This window comes from Prosopis cineraria, unplaced genomic scaffold (genome assembly GCF_029017545.1).
Source record: "Prosopis cineraria cultivar Desert tree isolate PC_DT_omini unplaced genomic scaffold, ASM2901754v1 PC4, whole genome shotgun sequence".
NCBI lineage: Eukaryota > Viridiplantae > Streptophyta > Magnoliopsida > Fabales > Fabaceae > Prosopis > Prosopis cineraria.
Genome location: NW_026555335.1, coordinates 4,563,864 through 4,584,940, shown reverse-complemented (window position 1 = coordinate 4,584,940; position 21,077 = coordinate 4,563,864). Strand labels below are relative to the sequence as shown.

At 33.0% G+C, this 21,077-nt stretch overlaps 2 protein-coding genes across 3 annotated transcripts; both read right to left on the bottom strand.

Annotated features, from left to right (window-relative positions):
* Positions 1-426: 426 nt before the first annotated feature.
* Positions 427-4,883, bottom strand: LOC129309713 (two-component response regulator-like APRR7). Its single transcript, XM_054951396.1, has 5 exons — positions 4,535-4,883; positions 2,140-2,940; positions 1,448-1,633; positions 1,149-1,274; positions 427-986 (listed from the first exon to the last, which is right to left on the bottom strand). Exons 1-5 carry the CDS (start codon positions 4,607-4,609, stop codon positions 879-881), a joined length of 1,296 nt encoding a protein of 431 aa, XP_054807371.1. The 5' UTR covers positions 4,610-4,883; the 3' UTR covers positions 427-878.
* Positions 4,884-14,935: 10,052 nt separating this feature from the next.
* Positions 14,936-19,859, bottom strand: LOC129308133 (uncharacterized). 2 transcript variants are annotated; one of them, XM_054949162.1, is made up of 8 exons: positions 19,533-19,856; positions 17,169-17,590; positions 17,002-17,074; positions 16,809-16,889; positions 16,650-16,713; positions 16,258-16,345; positions 16,081-16,165; positions 14,936-15,283 (listed from the first exon to the last, which is right to left on the bottom strand). In XM_054949162.1, exons 1-8 carry the CDS (start codon positions 19,608-19,610, stop codon positions 15,239-15,241), a joined length of 936 nt encoding a protein of 311 aa, XP_054805137.1. In that variant the 5' UTR covers positions 19,611-19,856; the 3' UTR covers positions 14,936-15,238. The 2 variants fall into 2 exon arrangements, with proteins under 2 accessions (XP_054805137.1, XP_054805138.1); XM_054949163.1 differs by lacking the exon at positions 14,936-15,283 and adding an exon at positions 15,314-15,967 and having other exon boundaries at positions 19,533-19,859.
* Between the last annotated feature and the right edge of the window lie 1,218 nt (positions 19,860-21,077).

The window sequence follows — 21,077 nt, the reverse complement described above, 5'->3', positions numbered from 1 at the left end:
AACTTGATAATATCAAATGTTAGATACTTTATTTAGAAACTCATGCTTTTTCTCTCATCAAGATTAAAGAGCAAATCGGTCTTTCAAGAGACATCATTACATTACATTATATTACCTAAAAGGTACTTGAAAATGCCTTCTTAAAAAGAAAAGAAAGGGACCTATCTCCTCAGAAAAGAATTTTAATTTTGCTCTTCAATAATTTTCTGCAGTCTGATAACTCACGCACACATCTAATTTTGAAAATTAAATTTCCATGAAGACGGCATCATTTTTTGATCAAGCAAACTGCATATATATTGGAGTTTCTGAATCAGGCTTATTATTTGTATTACAGCATATATGTTTACGGATATAGAAATTTCTTTATTGCAAGGCATACATGCTGGCATTGCAAAACCATCATCTAAACCAGAAAATCTCTGATCATGCAACTTATCTTCTCTTTCAAATGCCTTGTAACAGTTCAAAGAAACATATTTCAAGCCTGTGATGAAAATCACTTCATCTTCAAGGCTAGTTCTTAAACATCATCATATATAAAAACAATGCATCAATGAGCTCCAAGATTTTTGCCTTGCGTTCATGTATAAAAACTTGGGACACTTCTGTAGGTGCAAGTAATGACTTGAATGTAATATGTGCAAAAATGTATACATTAATTTTCTTTCGTCGTTTCTATATAGATATAGATTTGTGGGTGTGAGTATATATAATATAACATATATATATATCTCCTGACTCTTATTGGGATTAATACGACGACCCCAATTATTTACTTTCCTTAAACCATCAAACCAGGATGGATGGAACAGGGCCCTGCAAATTTTCTAAACTAAATCTCTATGTGTGTAGTGTGATCAGACTGTGTTGTTGAGTCAAATCCAGGACTGGATGGAATAGTTGCATTTGAAGGAGTTCACTCCACTGATATGAGCAAAAATATCTGAGGAATCAACCATATCATCTTCTTCCTTCACAACCACCTGCGTGTACCGTCACAAGAAGGAATATATATAATTGGATGAGGGAATTTTGCAAGACACATCAATTGATAAAAAGGGGGGAAAAAAGAAAAGGTGATAGGGATTTTTCTTTCACACATATATAGGCAAATTGAACCAAAAACGTTTTCAAGGGAATCTTACGTCGTCTTCATCATCTTCTTCGTGATTGCTACAAGCGGGTCTGTGATTATCTCCAAAATCATCATTCTTTGCAAACCTTCCTCTGACCCGAGGCCTGCTATCTGCTAGAGTTTTGCGACAAGCATACTGCACACACATTTGCTTCATTAGTTTTAAACCTTCATAACTTACAGAACTAAAAATCACACGAGTGAATTGTTTGATGTGACTTGAAAAACCTTAGATCTTTGTTATTAAAAAATAATATGTCTAAGAACTTTTTCTTTTTATAATTTCCTGATCATAAAGTATGGGAGTACCTTGATTTTCTTGCTGAAGTTTCTCTCATTCCTTTTCTTCATGTATCTATGAATCTTTTCTTTCCTTTGCTCAACAGAAAGTTTTCCGACCTTGAAGGTAGAATCCTCCAAGTTTGATATTTCTGGTGTCAAAGTGGTGGAACTCCCAGCCCCAGCTACAAGTTGCTGATTCTCAGCACTAAGTGCCTGATCGAGATCACAAATAACAGTCACTTATTGATCAACCGACGGTTAAGTATCAAGTTTAGCTTTAAAAAGATGCTTTAGAAAGCGATAGACAACAAAGGTGGCCATAAAGTGGGTCTTCTCTACTAATAATATTAGTAATGTTTATGCATAATTTTTTTGTTGAAAGTTGTGACTTCTTCCTGCTAGCCCAACTTTATGCCACTTTTTAACGCAGGTGACATTCCAAAGGGACTGATACAGTGAATGTAGCCTCTGGTTGATGTTTCTGAGCACCTATGGGGCTCCTTCAGCTTACTGGTTGCAAGGACCGTTACTGCTTCAACCTTTCAGATTTGCAAATAGAGAGCTTTGGAGCTGGACTTCCTTTTCCTTGTTTTTTGATATATTATATTGAACTGAGCCTTCTTAATTAGGGTTTTCACTGAGGAAAGAAATCAATCAACCAGAACTTGAAAAATACTGAACTAAGATTTTTTTAAAAGAAACAAGAAAATTGCTTATACCTGGAGGTCTGGAGGATTGAAAACCCTTTGAATTGAATCTGGACAATAAATTGTACCATTTTCTCCCTGGTAATCCAGTTCCTGTGCCTGAAGTTCAGAGCCTAGGAGAATGCTCCCACCAAATATCCCCGAACTATCAGCAGATAAGGCAGTATTAAGGGGACCAAGAGGCATGTAAGGTCCTATACCGGGGTTGAGATAAGAGCAAGAAGGAGATGAAGGGTTCAAAGGCACATAAGAAGGGACAGAAGATAAGCAATCCTCTTCAAAAACAGAAGCTAATGAAGCCCCCATAAGAGGTGCAACAGCAGAGTCAGTGGCGTAGTGTGCAAGGCCTTCCACAACTGAACTGGCTGCGAGTGTGACCTGAGGCTGCAGTGAAGAGAAATCAAATTGCTGGTCCTGTTGAGTTGTGAGTGGCAGAAATGGAGGGACAGGGAAAGCAGCAGGAGATGATGAGAAGTCTATGGAGGCTGAAATGTCATTGTCAATTTCATCCTGGGAGTCAAAGACAATGGACAGATTGCTATTGTTGGCTGTATTATTGTTGTCGGCGGCGGCGGTGGCGGCAGCCGCACCGCTGCTGGTTGGATTTGTGCTGGTTGGGTTGGTGATTGTATTGCTATTGTTGAACTTATTGTCCACATCTGAAGCTAGAGATATGTTCGGGGCATAGGAGGAATTCTCTTCATAGCAACAGTTTGAGCTGGAGGTAACCTCAGAATTCTGGAGGGTCTCAGGGAACAATTCAGGGTCGCAAAGCTCGAAAATTCGAGCACTGATTGGGCTTGAGATTTCATCCTGCACCAAGTGATATAAAAGCATTGTGAACAGCATGGCTTCCAAAATCTACTATACACAATAACTCAGAATAACTTGCAGGGCAGACCCTATTTAAAACAAACTTGAAGAAGCGTGATTCTCTATAACTTTTTTCATTGTAGGCCTGAATCAATTCCTCTACTTGTTGATAGACACGAGCCTGATAGGGTCATTTAAAACAGAAAAGAGATCTCATGATTTGAACACTGAGAAGCTAAATATTCTCTAATCAATTTTAGTTTTGTTTTCCCATAAATATGCTCTAATTAATTTTGGTTTTGTTTTCCCATAAATATTCTCTAATCAATTTTAGTTTCGTTTTCGCAGTTGTCATCATCAGATGGTGGGCATGCATTCCAGAGTGAGTTAAAAACCTGTCAATTAATATATAACAGTGTCTGCCACAATACTAGTTCCCAATCCTTGTCTAGAAGAAAAGGAAATAATTCAACGTAGAAAACCCCAATAACACATTCCAAATGTAACTCATTGGTTGCAAAGTCCAGTCAGTTTTGTCTATAATTAGTCGTAAACAAATATAAAATTCTCTAAAAGGGGTTGGCTTTTTTTTGGGTCATAGAAGAAAAAGACGTGCATCTATCCCTCCATGTGACCTGTAGGAGCCAGGGCATTTGATATTTGCACCAGAAACATTGTGTAAACGAAGAAGGAACCTCATGGCCCTTTATTTTTTTGTTCAATATATGGAAAATATCCCTACAATGGGAAATACGAAAGAGTCTCAAGGAACTCCAACATGTGAATTGTTTTCATCAAGTACTCTCTTCTATCAAACTGAATAAAAGAATCAAATTTTGCACAGCGTGCACAGAAAGCGCAAAAAAAAAAAAAACATGGATATATATTCCACAGGAAATGAAAGCTACGTTCAAAGTCATCTTGCAGCTAAAAATCGTTTAAAAGATTATCACGGAAATGCAGTAATGAAGATATGGCTACATTTCCTATGTTGCCCTTAGAAAATGACAGTTCAGTGGCATAACATCTTTTGATTGGACAATATCAGAAAAAGGGCAAAGCCTAATTCTTACGGAGTCTCTGATTCGTTCTTATTCCCCAGTCAATAAATTAACTCGTTGCTTTCCAACCATATAAATAAAGGAAACAAAACTTTCTTGTCCTGCAGTGTAAGGTGGTTTCTGATTTCCTCTGAAATACTCTAACACGTGTGTGTGTCCGTATATGTACATTGTTTATTGCATTTAACTCTACCTTCAGGAATATCACTAGGAAGAGGAATATTTCAATGAACAATAATTACAAATCGATATTGACAAATAATCAAATATCAAACAGGACATAAACATACCATTCGTGCGTGCATGGAATGTCACAGCGAAGATCATCAGATATAAATGAATTGAACATACACCTAAGACATGACATGATTTCAAGAGCGAAACAATAACCCACTCCTCAGCTTCATTGTATATTTATAATAATCACCCCCCTCAAAAAAAAAAAAGGAAGAAAGGAAGAAAGAAAGAAAGCCCATCATATCATAAACGTATATGCATTAAACAGTATCACGATTAAGACTTGAGGTCATTACAATATTGGTGAGTTGCTGCTCCGCCTGGGGTGGAGGTGGAGGTGGCGGTGGAGCGTGGATGACATCCTGCAACATCCTGAAAATTCTGCCCGTTTTTTACGCCAAGAAAAAAAGAAGATAACCACGTCCCCTCTCTCTATATATAAAGATTATGACCCTATAAAGCACAGCGAAATGGGATGAGAGCCTGTCCCAGAAAAGTCTTCATGGCTATGAGTTGCAAGAGAACAATGCAGAAGAAGACTGTTAGACAAGAGCAAGCAGAGAAACAGAAAACAGCGAAGAGCCAGAGAGACAGGCAGAGGAAAAAGGGGGGAGGGAGAGAGAGAAGGAGAAAATGGTAATTACGAGCAGTTAGCTAAGAAGAAGGAGAGTATGGGGGTGTTAAAAGGCTCGAGAATCATATATATATAGGGATGGGGGTTGTGCGTATAGCCGTCAGCCTCTCACTGGCGACGCGTCAACGCGAGGCTCACGGCGAACCAAGCACCGCCAATCCGGGTCGGGTCGTGTTGTTAACCCGCGCCAAGCCAGGAGACACAGCAGAAATTGGGTTGACCAAGCATAGGGATGTACATGTAACTTAATTTGTTTTAGTTTCTTTCAGGTGCTAATTCAATAATAATATAATTAATATTCAATTTCTATTTTTAGGGTTTTCTTCATTCCATCAAGTGCTTTGCATTGGAGTGTATAGTGTGATCTAATTAAAACGTTGTTACGCTCTTCTCTTCCTCGCCCCCATGAGCTGTGTTATGGGTGACAACTGGATTTTTACATGCTAATTATACCAAGTGTATCACTTTAAAATAGCTTAAACTGGATTAGAAAATGACTAAGAATGATGTGATTTCAAAACTGATTTGGAAAAATAGTTATATTGAGAAACGTTATTTTGGTTTTACTACTCACTTGTACGTGAATTTTAAGTAAACCAATATGAAAAAGTCTTAACTCAAAAATTATATTGTAAAAAAAATTAGTTTTATCCTTATACTTATTTGTTAAAAGCGTTGGAAGTTCTATACTTTTAAGTGGGATAATTTTATTTTTAAATTATTTTTTTGAAGAGTCAAAAACCTCCTTTTTGTTAGTCAATTGTTAATTTTTTTTATTTTTTATTAACGTAGCATGTGTATAGGGTCCACATATAATAACATATAAGACTTTGACATTATTATTTAGCACTTATTTACCCCTAAACTCTTTTTCTATGAGCGCTAAGCATTCTTAAGTTTTACTAAAATAAAATTTAATAAATATTAATTAAATATTAAGTATTTTAATATTTAATAATTTAAATATTATTATTTAAAACATTACAAAACCCAACTTAATATTTTAAATTTTTGATATTTTGTAATTTTGTATTAAAAATGAAGGGAATGAACCTTTAAATCAATGAAGAGATTTTTTTCCTCATATCTTCATTTTTCTCTTGTTAAGTACTCCCTCCATTTAAAAATATAAGGTATTGTTTGATAAATTAGATGTTAAAAAATATAAAATATTTTTAGTCTTTTGAGCTGTAATCATTGCCTTTTTTCAAAAGTGTCGTCATTAATTAATGACTTTATATTTATTTTAGGGTGTTTAATAGGGATAAATATGAAAAGATAGGGTTAATTTAAAAATATGTAGCTATTTTATTAGGAGATGAGATTCGATTAAAAATATTTTATATTTTTTAATGGAGGGAGTAACTTTTTTCTATAACATATTAATGAAATAAACGATATCTTTCAAATAAATATTTTTGTTAGCATATTATTGATCCTAATTTGTCATATTTTTTCTTTTACTCCTAACACTTCAACATACAGAGAGTAATAAATTTAAGTAGTGTAATATTTTTGAGGAAGATAGTTAGTTGACCAAAAGATTACAAGAAATAACCTAAAAATTAAGAAACTTAACTAATATTAAAAATATAAATAAGTTCTAACATGTAAAAAAAAAAACATAACGATTTGGTCACTATTTTGAAGAGAAGATCGAAGACTGATTTATAAAAAAATAAAAAATTATCTATAAATTTAGAAAATGCTAGTTTGAGTTGTTAATATTTAAAAAGTAATTTATAAATTTTGAATGAATATTTATAAATAATAATATTTACATTATTAAATATGAAAATATTTAATATTTTGATAATATTTATTAAATTTTATTTTAATAAGACTTCAAGATATCCAATGCCTCTAGAAAAAGATTTTAAGATATCTAACGGTCTTAGAAAAAGAATTTAGGGCCAATTAACACTAAAAAATATAATTTATAGTTAGAGTCTTATGTGTCAGTGTGCGTGTGCTCTATGCATATGTCATATGAGTAAAAAAAGGGCAAAGTTAACGGTCTGCTAATAGATGGGCATTTTTGGACCTTAAAAAAATATTTTAAAAAAAATTATTTCATTTAAGAATATAAGATGCCCGGACTCCTATAAAATAAGTATAAGAGCAAAATTCAATCTTAACCAATATATATATATATATATATAGCACTCAGAATTTTCAATTATATATATATGGAGCAATGTAGATTTATTGCCCCATATGTGCATTGTGTTTAAGCTAAAGAAACATATTTGTTAGAATATATTTTGTTCATTGTATTAAAAAGAAAAGAATATATTTTGTTCAAGTAAATTTGTTTTCATATCATCTAACGTGTTAGAAAAGCTTTCTTCGTGTCGCCACGAACATATTTAACAACAACAACAGCAACAAATCTATCAAATAATCTCAAAAAGATTCGATGACATGAAATGGCTCCATCATACTTCCATATTCCTCCCGTAAACAATTTATGCATAAAGATAAAATCCCCTCAAGATGCTTTGAGCTCGCTGCTAATTGTCTCTTATAATTTAATTACATGGTAAATAATGCAAACGCCATTTTCCACCCCCATTAAATTGAAGGTACAGTATACATTTTTTTTAATTTAGTTAAAATTATAAACCATTTTGTTAGGTGATTATTTTTTCTTTCACTCTAGTATCCTAGATTTTTGACCCAAGTTTTTCTGATCAATAGCTAGCAGGCACCTCTTTAGGGGATATATCTCCCATCAAGAAGTTAATCACTGCCACATATATATACTCAAAATTTGAACTTAATATCTCTAGATAAGAGGGATATCAACTCTTAAACTAGTTAATCCAAGAATGTGTGAGGTAACATATATTCTAAAGTGAAGGAAATAATAAAATGCATGCATCCCAGTCAAGGAGCAAATGAAAACCACTTGTTCATAAAGATTATGATACGATCCCCCAGAAGAATCATTTTGACATGTCTTCCGTACAAAGACGGAGAGAAAGTTGATCAGAGATCACAAACGGAGCTGCTCTCTCTCCAATATAAACCCTAGGTTTTGGTAAAAAAGAACAAGCTAGCCGACCACACATGATTAAGATTAACCACCATCGATGGATCTCAAAAAGCAACAAGTTAAAAGGAAAAAAAAAACTATATGATCCATGGACATAAACAGGTACAATACTTTGCATCATATATTATACCTCTGACCTCCAACGGAGATGGTTAACGGTATCATTCCTTTTCAACTTGATCTCCATTTAAGTGTGCGTGAAAGCATTGAGAGCGTGTTTATAAGCATCTTATATCTCAGAAAACTCTAATCGGGAGATCGACACGTCTAGTGGCTTTATGTACATTCAACATGCGTTAAGCATAAAAATGTCCAGTAAAAGATGGTTAAAATAGATTGTGATGTGACAGTAGTACTGATGAATATAAGTATATGTATCAATCAATTCTGGTGGGTAAATTCGATTCTAGAGAGAGCTTCAGGTTAGCTCCTTTCAATGAAAAAGTTGGCTGTGGTTCCATTGCGGAGGGAAAATTCCAAAGAGAGTGAACATATACGCTTTCGTTTTGGATTCTCACTCGGTCGCGTTTCGCTCTACATATCATCCCTTGGGCTCCACTCGGTCCATCATCAGCACACAAGAATATTTATCACTTAAGAGCCTATTCAACGTGTAAAAGATTGTTCTAACTTAATTAGTGGTTTTAAGCTCTGAATAATGGAGCTAGCCCACTGTCCAAAAAGATCTCTTAATACTTGATCTAGATTAGTTTAGACTTACATTAAGTCTTCTCAACTCAACTTTAGGATAGGTTCAAGATACGGGGTGTACAAGCAATCAAAAAGAGTACACAAGAATATTGATATTATTAGCATAGATTCCAGGCATCGAGGTGACCAAAAGCACTTGTACTTTTGTGCACCATTGTTAAACACTCCTCTCGTGCCCAGGTTCTTGACTAGAGAAAGCAGCATCCAATAGCATGTCTGGGTGCTAGTTCCACTTTAATTCTCTGTTTTTATTGCTCTCTTTACTTGCTTAGCTTGATCCTCAAGAAGCATTCGTATATATTTCTCGCTTTGTTTGTCATCATGTGCCTTTCAAGCCTTTAACTTTAAGTCTTTGGATTTGGAGCCTTTTTTTTTGTTCCCCATCACTTGACACCTCCCTGCGATTATGCATGCAATTCTTCATTAAATGATTGTTAATTACTGTTAATTATGATTTTAAAACTGTATAGCTTTTGGTGTCCTCTTCAAAAAGAGGCGTTGATGAATGTCTTGTATAAAAGTCTTACGTAAAATTTTTATACTGATATATATAGTCATTGTTGTGACTTGTGACTTTATTAAACTGATATATTTTTTCAGTACAGAATTATACTGTCATGTCGATGCGGTCCAATTGGTGACGTGACACTCCGTTGCTTTTCCTCTAATTACGACACGTGAGTTCACTCAATAGACTACCTTTTATCCAATAAAGAACACTACGTACTCTTTGACCAAAAAAATAAAATAAAAAAGACTGGCTAGCTTGTGTAGTGTGGATTTATTTAAGTTTAACCCATATATAATAAAACTGTTTAAATTATTTAATTCTAATTTCTATATCTCTTTATACTTGCGGTTTCTTTTATGAGAGACACTTTTTATTACCTTTTCCCCATCTACAAAAATAAGATAGCAAACTTAACTTTGATATATAGATGGTCTATTTCAGTTTCAATTATTTTTTTTCTCTTAAGATCTTGTATTGCTGTACATCAATAAGATTGAAGCAAGTCAATATTGCTTTTCCTACCATTGCTATGCTTTGTTGTGCTTGTTAATTACTAAAAGTATCATTATATATGAAGGATAACTTTAATATGGTGCAAGAGATCTTGGGTTTTTATGCTATATATGTGGTAAAGTTCAGGGCAAAAGAAAAAAACTAAATGGCAAACTTTTCTATAGCTAAAGTTGCAACATGTGTGTGTTCTGTGTTCGTGTGCGCGAACATGCCCACGCGTTGATATGTAGCTGTCGCGCGATGCGATGAATACGAATGGGTGATTACAGTTGGCATCGTTGAGCTTTGCTCTTAACAAAGTGATATCTTGCCACTTTACCTCATCGCCTATCGTTAATCAAGATATATAAATGAAGGGAGAAAACAAATAATTTAGAGTAATAAAAAGACACTGCATCTTCATTTAAAACTTAAAAGTTTGAATTTATGAGCCTTTCCACTCTATTATATATTAAGTCTAATTTTAATCTATGTATAAAAACTTAATTTCAGTTTGCTTACAGTTGAACAACTTGATACTCACTCCTTTTGATTCTATTTGCTAGTTACATTATTATAGAAAGTTTGTATAAAAAAGGACCCGGAGGGAGTATATATATCATATACACACACACACACATACACATACATGCCGGTGCGAGGAAAAGATGGGAAACAGCGAATTTTCTTTCTGCTAGATCAAAGAACTTGGATGTGTGTCATTATGTTTCGTGTTCTGGATCTGGTCTGGTAGTATTTTGTTGACACGACACACATAATTTCCTTATTCTGCCAATGCTTTTGAAACTTATAACATCGTACTATTATATTTCACCACTGCTCTGCAGCAAAATTCGAGTCCGTTCTTTGAAGGAGTCCTAAACTTTTACTCCTATACCACCTTACCCCATACTTATCACCTGTTTGTCTCGAGTGGCTGAAGGCTCATTTAATTATACTTACATGTCAACTCATCATCCCTTATCTATGAATTAGATTAGCAAGTTTTTTAAAACTGAGATCCCTGAATTTTTGTAAATCTTTTAAATATTTTTCCTCATTTTATTATTGTTATTTTTTTATAAACTCAAAATCCGAGAATCCATTCTCACGGACTGGCTTCTTGTAGTTGAAATTACTTTGGTTTTAATTTTTCCACATAACGTATTAATTTTCATGTAAAATGAAGTATCCTTCCGACAAAAACAAAGATTTGTAGGAAGGAATTTCTATTTTCTTTGCATAATTTTTTTCATTCTTAATTGTTCCACGAAAGGTGCATATGCACATAAACACATAGTCTGGGTTCTGTCCGTGACGACGTGAAATATGATTCGTATAACTACATAATATTTATCCATGTAGCTAAGAACATATACGACAAGTTTTACTGAGCAATCCATTTATCAACACCACACGACAATGAGATTCTTTGTTTTGGGTTGGAAAGGGAGCCATATACTTATCTAGTTTTGACAATATGTATGAGCACCAAGTATATCTCTGTCCTGTTCAATTAGGTGAGGTATCTGATACAACTTTTCCAAAATAAAGTACTCAACATGTAGAATAAAATACACACAAAGTATTCAAAATTTCTGCTTTATTTTCCTCTGGCTTTTATTTCTAGCTGTCTTTTTTTTTTTGGAATTTAAACACAAGTGGCTAGGCAATATGTTTCATCAAAACAGGGATAATGGGTATCACTCAAAATTCTTTCAAATTAATTTGCCTTTCTATCTTTAGATATATACACACATATTCGCGCGTTGTTAACAAATAATATAATCCTACCAATAATTATTATGCATATTCGCGAGCGCGCACGTTGTTTTTTGGCGGTTTGACCCATTGTACAAAATACATGCACCGTGCATTTATGTTGTGTGTGTGTGTCTACTGATTAGATTTATATTATTATAGAAAAATTACATATAAATCTTAATAAAAAATTAATTTATAAATAAGTCTTGCAAATTTGTAAAAATACAACTATGCACCTTGGAACCAGGTTGTAATTTGTCACGGGTGTAAAAAGACGGTACCCCAACTTGCTCAAACCTATTTAATAATAAATTATAAAATTTCAGTTATAAATTATAATATTTCAATTGTAAATCCTTAAAACTCAGTTGTAACATATAAGCCCATAAAAATGTCATTCTCCTCTCGTATTTACAAATTAACCTTGTAACACATCAAATTTTTTTTTTTAAATAATTTAACTCAATCATAGTTGTGTTACAGCCACCCAACACATTTTTATATCAATAATTTCAATATAAAATATTTTATAATTGGCTTCAACTCACACACTATAACATTTCAGATAAATTTTTACCTCCCACATGCCATTAAGCTAAATCACATTTGTCCATCCTTATACTCCCAACAAGTAAAATAAGTAATTTAGTAAATTTTCAACACAAGCCAGTTATTTGGCTTTATAATCATGCTATTTTAACCAATCCAAAGTAAACCTAATATTAAAATTACAGTCATCCAAATTGTACCAAAAATAGAAATAGTTTGAAAGTCATGATTACATTTATATATTCATATAATTGACAATAAATAAAAAGCCCTAATATTGACAATATAACACATTATAAATCATAAATTAAATACCCAAAAGAGACAGTAGATCTATACCACTAAGCCTCTGGGACTCCTCCACGTGTCACTCGTGGCTCTTCTCCTGAAAATTGTTAACCACATAATGAGACTCAAAAGTCCCAGTAACCAAAGCCAATTTATGATAGTGTATACAAACAGTTAAGTGTGTGCTTACTAAATGAGAATTAAAAATAATATAATTCCAACAAATATAAGAAATATTACAATACACACAAACAATCATCCTTATATCCCTCCATTAACCTCGAGCCGTAGTTCTCACTCGGTGCTAAATTACCCGGCCAAAGGTAGATTAGCCCGAGCCCTTACAAACCACCTATTGAGCTCCAATAGGGGCGTACCACGTGGCACATAAATACAACAATAATAGCATTTCTCCCAATACCTCCCACAATAATCAAACAAATTCATAATAATATTGCACAATTATATAATATTACAAAATTTATAATTTTCTTAATAATCACCCAATTAACATGAAGTAACACAAATCATAAATTAAAAGCATGGTTACCTTGTGACTTTTTCAATAAATTATTCCTTAAAATTTCTCTCTCACCACAATCTTCACCAGTAATATAATTTACAAATAACATATTATTTATAAATATTAGTTTTAATTTTTGAAACTAATAAAATAATTCTAATAATAGAATTAAAAATATAACATAATTCCTAATCTCAATCTTAATACAAACCAATGGTTAATACTATCAAGTAAAATTTTTAACTCCTCTTTTAATTATCAATAAACATTAATAATCTAAAAATCAACTTCTAAACTAATTTCTATTATCAAAATTTTCTTTTTATTTCATAAATTCGTACCTAAAATACCCAAAAATTAAAAATTGAGTCTCTAGCTTAGAATCATAATCCTATAACCATAATAATTCATTTCTCATCCCAAATAATCATCTCAACCTCAATAAATCAACATATATTTTCAGATCTAGTTTAGAATTTGATCCATAAGCCACAGATTCAAAGATCATCAATAAATTTATACTCTAGAACATTTATTATACTACTGACAACCTCAAAAATCATATTTATTCAACATAAATTCATCCCTCTTCCAGATCTTAAATTTTCTACCACTACAAACTCAAAAATTAAAGAAGAAGGATGACTAAGAAAAAATTTTAGAACACTTACTTAGTCTTAAAAGCTTAAAATCACACTCTAAATATCCTATTAAAAACTCTTACCTTAAAACCCAGCACCGGTGACTTGGCTCACAGATGCTCTCTCTGCCTCAGCTCACGCACGAAAGAAAGAATGAAGAAATGAAGGAACAATTGAGTTTTTATAAAAATTTAGTGGGTCCCACACATTTTTTTTATTATTTCTTCTTTTCTCTCTCTCCCCTTTTTTTATATTATTATTATATACAATGATTGTTGTGGGCGGCTGAAAGCAATTTTGTTCTTCTTCTTCTCTTCTTTTTTTTTTGCATACCTTTTCCCTTTTTTTTATTATAAAAATAATTTAATAATATTTTTATTTATTTATTTTTTTAATTATTATTTTTTTAAATTTTTTTAATTTTTTTTAGAATTATATCCTAAGTTAGATTTAATAATCATCTCTTACTAATTTTCTTACCTCTAAATATTATTTTTTTAAAATTTCTATTAACTTAAATTAACTATTAAAATTTAAATTAGTATGTTACAAACCTCACAAACATTTCACTGAATAGGTCTGATATTAGAATAATGCGATCTTTTCAAACCCTTGACACTTCAAGAAACTTGGTTGTATTCTTGTATGTTTGAAAGATTTATTTAAATCACTTATTTAAAATTTACATGTCATTTTCTCAATTATTATTAGCGGCATGAACCCTACTTTTTTAAAATTTAACTTTTATAAACAGATTTTTAAATCAAATGTGAAGTGTACTGAATTTTGTACAATATTTTTAAAATAATAAAAAACAGATAATTATTTACTGTAAGTAATCTTTCTTAAATTATAATTTATATTTTCTTTATCCATATGCTAATTACGGATTTAAAAAGACATGACCAAAATGCTTCAAACCCATACTGACACATATCATCAATAAATTTATATAAAATATGTCAAATATATTATTCTTAAGCCATGGCAGCATGACTCAATGCAAATCCATGAAGGACTTGTTTGGATTTCAATTCAATATAGTTAATTAATTAATTAATATAATTAATTTTAATTATATAAATTATCATAAAAATATTATTTTTAAAAATTAAATTACTGATAAAATTATATTCAATATTATTAAATTTTTTAAACTTTATTTAAAAAATAAAATATATTATTTAATTATAAAATTAAATTTATAAATAACCTTCCATAATTTATTTTAAAATATGATTCTCACACAACAATCAATTATTAAATTTTTTGATTGTTTAAATAATATTTGCTAAAATCGATAACAGGCTGGAACAAATCTTACATGGAAAAAAAATCTGTCAACATCATCATTAATTGGTGCTGCCGCAAGATTACTTATGACCCTCCACTTTATGTGTCAGAATTTATGTGCCACCATTTTTTTTATTTTATTTTATTTTTTTTGTTTTTTTGGTTATCCTTTGTTGAGGGCTGCCTGAAACGCAGGCTCTCTCTTCCAAGACATTCACGTCTAACAGAGCGTGTAACCCAGTAGGACCAAGTAAACCAGTCCAACCCAACACTTATTGGGCTCAAATTACAGATTGGGCCCAAGATCATAGTACATGAACAAAACATCCTATGGTATGGCCGAGCAAAATGGAATTCCAAGCATAGAATCTGTTTCACTAAACATTCATGAAATGATAATACACCTGCTTTAGTTAGTTAATAAAAGTGAAGAATAAGGCTCAAGATGGTAACATCCAAAAAGTAAAGAATGGAATAGAATGGCAGCAAGCTAACGGAGAAAGGCTACTTTGCTGATATCCACACCCACAGTCGAATCAGCCTTGAGTAAGGTAAGGGGAAGCATGCGTGAAACCCCAAAACTGCACAAGAAAATCAATGATAATGTAAATAATATACAGTATAGTAGCAATGCACAGCAACACAATGAATATGTCTCCCCTACAATGAGCAAAAGAAAAGCAAAATCGTGTTTCACAAGCTTAAATACAACTTGCACTCCCTAACACATTGTCTTGTTTTTCCCTTGAGTTGGAATTGTTATCTCCTTTTATTGATTGGCACTTGCCATTCTAGACCTCCTCCATATCAAGTTGAGAGGACTTAACAAAGGCTTAGACTAATCCAAATCGAGCATTGTAGAACCCTTTTGGGCAGCAGGCTCTACCACCGAGACCACCGGTGAAACAAAAACACTCTTTTACCTGTTGATCCACGCAGTTAGTGATTGGTTGGAATAATTATTATTTCCATCATGTTGCTCACGTTTCATGCGTACAATGCTTTCTGATTGGTCATATATCTATCTATCGTTTTCGGACCAGCCGACTGGCCGTATCTCAGACTCAAGCACTAATGGATGATAACTCAAGCATAAAAAATTTCACTTCTCAACACTGGTCTAGCAAGAAAAGGGCATCTTAATTGAATCGAGTTTAAATGAAGCAGGGCAGCAGCAGGCATACGTATCAAGTCTTTTCCAAGAAACCGTCACAGAAGACAAGGTCTTCTCTATTTCATGACAAGTGAAAAAACTTACGAGCATACTAAAAGCACAAAGCACACGCAAAACTTTAGGGGAATTTTGTGGGTCAGGAGATGAAAGAAACTTATCAATAAAGAAATCAAGATAACTGAAGTCGAATTTTAAGAATATTACCTCAACATTCTTTAACTCAAACTCTGGACTATGAGCCAGGCACGAGCTTCCAAATGTGTCGCAAGGTCCACTAGTTCCGTTCAACCTATTCATCGCATTCAAGAGAAGAGATTCCATGAGTAGTGTGCAAAACTAAACAAATTTAGAGAAACAGAGAAGCAATAACAAAAAGCTTACAGATCTCCATCCAAGCATAAAGCAAAATTACCACCCCCACCAAGTGCAAGCAAGTCATTCAAACACATGCAGTAGTACCGGTTGGCACCTACATATATTAACATATAGAATCAGAATATTCGCATTACAAAAAAAAAAATTGAAAGGAAGGCCGACCAAAAAGAAGTTGACATTTAGTGCCATTCCTGTTCCATATTAGGCTTTACAAATTATTTTCAGTAAAAGTCATAAATGCATATCCTGGATCTCATGAAACTAACATTGGAAGTTGATAGATATTCAGTAAAAGTTTCATCTTAGTCAAACAGAGATCAACCGCTGATATCTTCCTAAATAATAACATCTACCGATAAAGAACATGAACCTACAGACAAATAAATGAGAACACTTACCAGTTGGCCGAAACAACCTTGGTTCACCATATAATGTAGTAAAAACAAAAGATTGGTTTGTCCCCTATCACAGGAGAAAACAAAATCATTTTTCAATATATAGAAGCGCACCCCAATAAAATTACAAGCCAGCATCATCAAGAAAACAGGTTTGCATACTTGATACTTTCGTTTTGCTGTAGGTTTTAAAGGACAGTCCAGCAACCCACCAAACACGGCACCTTGCTTATCTCCAACAATCTAACAGTTATGCCAAATAATTAACCCCTTTCATCACTTGATTTACTGCTAGTAAATTCCAGATAAACACCACAATCAGAGACATGTATTGAATTCTGAAAATTTGACATACTAGCAATCCGGGACCAGGAAGTTCAGCACTCTTGCGAATTAGTGTACGAAGTGATATTCCATGTTTCAAAGTACTGCCCTTCATTTGAAAGAACCAATAGTTAATATTTTAATGCAATAGAACAATAACGTTTGATGCACATGCTAAGAACTAGAGAGCAAAGTTACCTATAAAGTAAGACCCATTGACACCCTTTAACTATATTGGGTAGACATGACTCAAAAAATTCATACAACTCAGTTGAAATAAAAATAGAGTCATCAGTCAGATTGACCCGGGGCTTCTTCGATGAATTAGGAGTTTGTGCATTTGCTTCTTCAAAAACTTCCGAACTGCAACTAGTCCTCCTGGAGGCCTGATCATCATCTTTAATCTTATCTTTCAAAAAGTTCATGCTTTTATACACTGGACTACAGTCAACATATTCATCCAATGAATCATCTTGAGGCTCAAGATTATTATATGTAACTTGAACTGGTTTAAGATCATATTGCTGGTTACTTGTCTTGGACCCACTGAAACTGACAGAAGGAATAGCGTAGGAAAAATATGAAGACCAAGATCTACCCTCTTTAGAGTAGGAGCTGCCCTACATAAATGAAAACCTCATGTCATATTTTACAGAAAATATATATATATATATATATATATATTTACACACACACACACATAAAGACTAATAAATGAAAGAATGGTACATGACTCATATGATGATGCAGAACTGATAAGCAAAATTCATATGATAATAGAGAACCCATATATGATTTTTCAAATTTATTCATGCAGTGTGGCGGAAAATGAGCTCTAATTAGATTCCCCTTCCCCCTCATTGACTATGAGGTTAAAGTAAAATGTGAGCGCAGAAATTAGAGATATAAAAAGGGAGAAAGAAAAAGGATAAGAACTTGGTAACGCACATACTATTACCTTTATTGCAAATAAATTCAACCTAGGGAGAGGAAAACTCAAGTAACGCATAATAACCACCACAACAAATCTCCGGATAAGATAAGACGGAAGCCATGCCTATATAACCTAAGACCAGTAAGATTGCATATCCTCAGGTTATGAGAGTTTCAAAGAGAAGACACAGGGCCAAAATTTCATCCTGATCTAAAATTCTGCAAAGTCAAAATAAATCTTTTTTTTTTAAATACGAGGCCACGATGAAACTGTGCAGGGAAAAAATCAATTAATGTCAAAGCAAATAATACTTTTGCACTCTAAGGGTGAGTCGACAAAAATTGTGGAGTCCAAATTGTTGTTTGAAACATGATGAGCCAACTAATCCGCATATCTATTTGCTTATCTAAAAATATGATCGAAAGTTATAATCTAGTCTCTCATAACCAAGTCCCTGATCTTATTGATAGTATTTGAGAGAGAGTGGTGCTGAGAGAATTCCCACTGAACCAATGTGAGGGCTTTGGTAGAATCTAAGTAAACATTGACATTAGCAAAATAGCTATTCCAGCAAAGTTTAGGGCCTTCTAGGATACCCATAAGTTCAGCAGCAGTGCTAGGATGATAAACAAGGTATCTGGAAACTTGAAACCTTGTAATATAAAAACCCAACACCAGTGCAAGGAAGACAACACGTGACTTCAGTCAATTTGGATTTTGCACGTAGAGTCAAGGAGAATTTAAGGCCAACTCGGGTAACTCCACAAGGCAATAGACAGTAGATGAATTCTATTTCGAATGAGTCTTCAATTTATTATATGAGGAGTATCTTTGATCAGGTCAATTTTTAATGACATAATATTTGAACTAAAGAGTAAGAGGCCAATAAATCAAACTCGTTAGGGTCCTGAATCAAGATGAAGGTGCTTTTCCTCTAGTCATAAATAGTTCTCACCTAAAAAGTCAAGATGAAAACGACAAGAAACGAAAAACTATTGGTGAAATGAAACAAAAAAATACAGGGTTCACCACATATAACAAAGCTGTAATCGTGACCTGATTCTATTTTCTATTCATCACAACAAAATAAAATATGTTCATCGCTGAGAAAATTAGTTTATTCTCTCTCATATATATTTTCCACAAACCAATAAAATGCTTATCCAAAATTTGGCGGAAGGCCTGGAAAAGGGATACTAAGCAATAGCAAATGCAAAATGCAAGACACGGAAAAAAAAAAAAAAAAAACCCGAGAGGAATATGTAGACTATAACTAGGATTAACCTTTCTCAGCTTAAGAAACAAACAATTCAACCACAGTCCCCACTTAGTGCGAATTACAATCGACATTAATATGTACCACTTATTTACTGAAATCAAGTCACACGGTTGCTGTCTCTTTTATGCATGAAATCCGTGAAATTTAATCCAGACATTCAACCACAGATTCAGGTTTTGGAGAGCCCGGATCTAACTACCGGACAGAGGTGATTGAAGATAGACTTCAATTGTTTAAAACAGGAACAAACAAGAGAATCCAATGCAGATCAGAGAGACAAGATGAAACCCTTTCATGTCATTCGAGGGGGGAAAAGAAGAAGAAGAAGAAGAAGAAGAAGAAGCAATACCTGATGAGGGGTAGACTGCGGAGAATCGGCGAAGAGGCGAGAGAGCTTGTCTGTGACCTTCTCTTTCAAAGTTTGCATCTTGAAGGAGCAGAACTCAGCTATCCCATTAATGATTATGGGTTGAAAGTTAAGAAATATTGGAAGAATAAAAGGCTTGGAATTGGAAGAAAAAGTACCGGTGACAAGGGGGAAGGAAAGCGGAGTGGAAACGTTGGAGACAGCTAACAACGAAAATTGGGAAAAGGAAGATTTGATCAAAGGCTAGATTGGCCGGTGGGACACAGATTTCTCAATGTCATTTCTTCATGAACTGGAATAAAGTTTTGTCGGGTACAGTCGTGTCATCTTATATATCATCTTGTTTCGGGGTTGAAGTTTCTTTCTTTTTTCTTTTTTTTTGGGCCATTTTGGGTTAGGTTATTTTTTATTTGGACAGAGATTTTGGGGTTAGGTTATATATCATGTTTTTCCAACAAAAATATTATATGATGTTTTATATTTGAGCAATTTAAATATGAGTAAGATTTTTGTTTTGGCCAACTATCACATCTTAAAGGAATGATGCAGTCTTCTTGAAAAGGAATGATGTAGAACTATAGGGACACAGGATACTCACTAGAATAGAAAGAGAGAAGGCACCCAAATCGTCTAATAACTGGCATATAATTTATTCAATTTTCTCGTCTCAAGTATATAGATATATGAGTGAATGAGTGTCATGAATCATAAACTATTATTTAAATAATATTATAAATTTTAAACTTTAAAAATAAATATTTTAAACTTTAAACTATTATTTGAATAGTAAATTACTTAGATTTAGTCAAAGACTAGTGTGACGTTAATTTTTTCTCGACAAGTGACATGCCAGCTAGACAGCTAGACTACATAATGATCAATAGTGTATGGATAAACAGTAAGGATAATTTGATCAAAAATTTTGAATTGAGATGAGTTTTTACTCGTTTTAAGAGTCTAAAATCTATAATATTATTTAAGTAATAATTTAGAATTTAAAATGCTCGCTAACCTTAAATATATTAATCATATATTCTCGGTCCATAAAAATATTTACATGCCTTATTATTAACCCTAGTATTAGACACTCTCTTTTATTTTAAATATAAAACATGATTAACTAATTCATAGATATTAAAAAGAATTAGTTAAATTTTATTATTATTTGTATTAGTATTGCATAAAAATGTATTTTTTAAAAAAATTTCTCTCGAGGGTATTAAACTTGGAATATATTTATATTAGGAAGGTCCCTCCTTTTCGTAGAAATTAGCTCCTTTCAGTAGAAATTAGTGACGTAATTACTCTACGATACAATGGAGATATTGATATGGAGAAAATTGATAGACGAAGCTACTGATGTTGAGCTGGAAACTTTGAACCAATTTCAGTGAATATACGTATTGCGTATAATTACATGGGAAATAAATCGCACTATCGACTAAATAGCAAGGACTTGTTTGAATGTAAAAATAATGTTGGATTCAAAATCATAGTTCTAAACAAATCCTATCTAAACACCTCCAA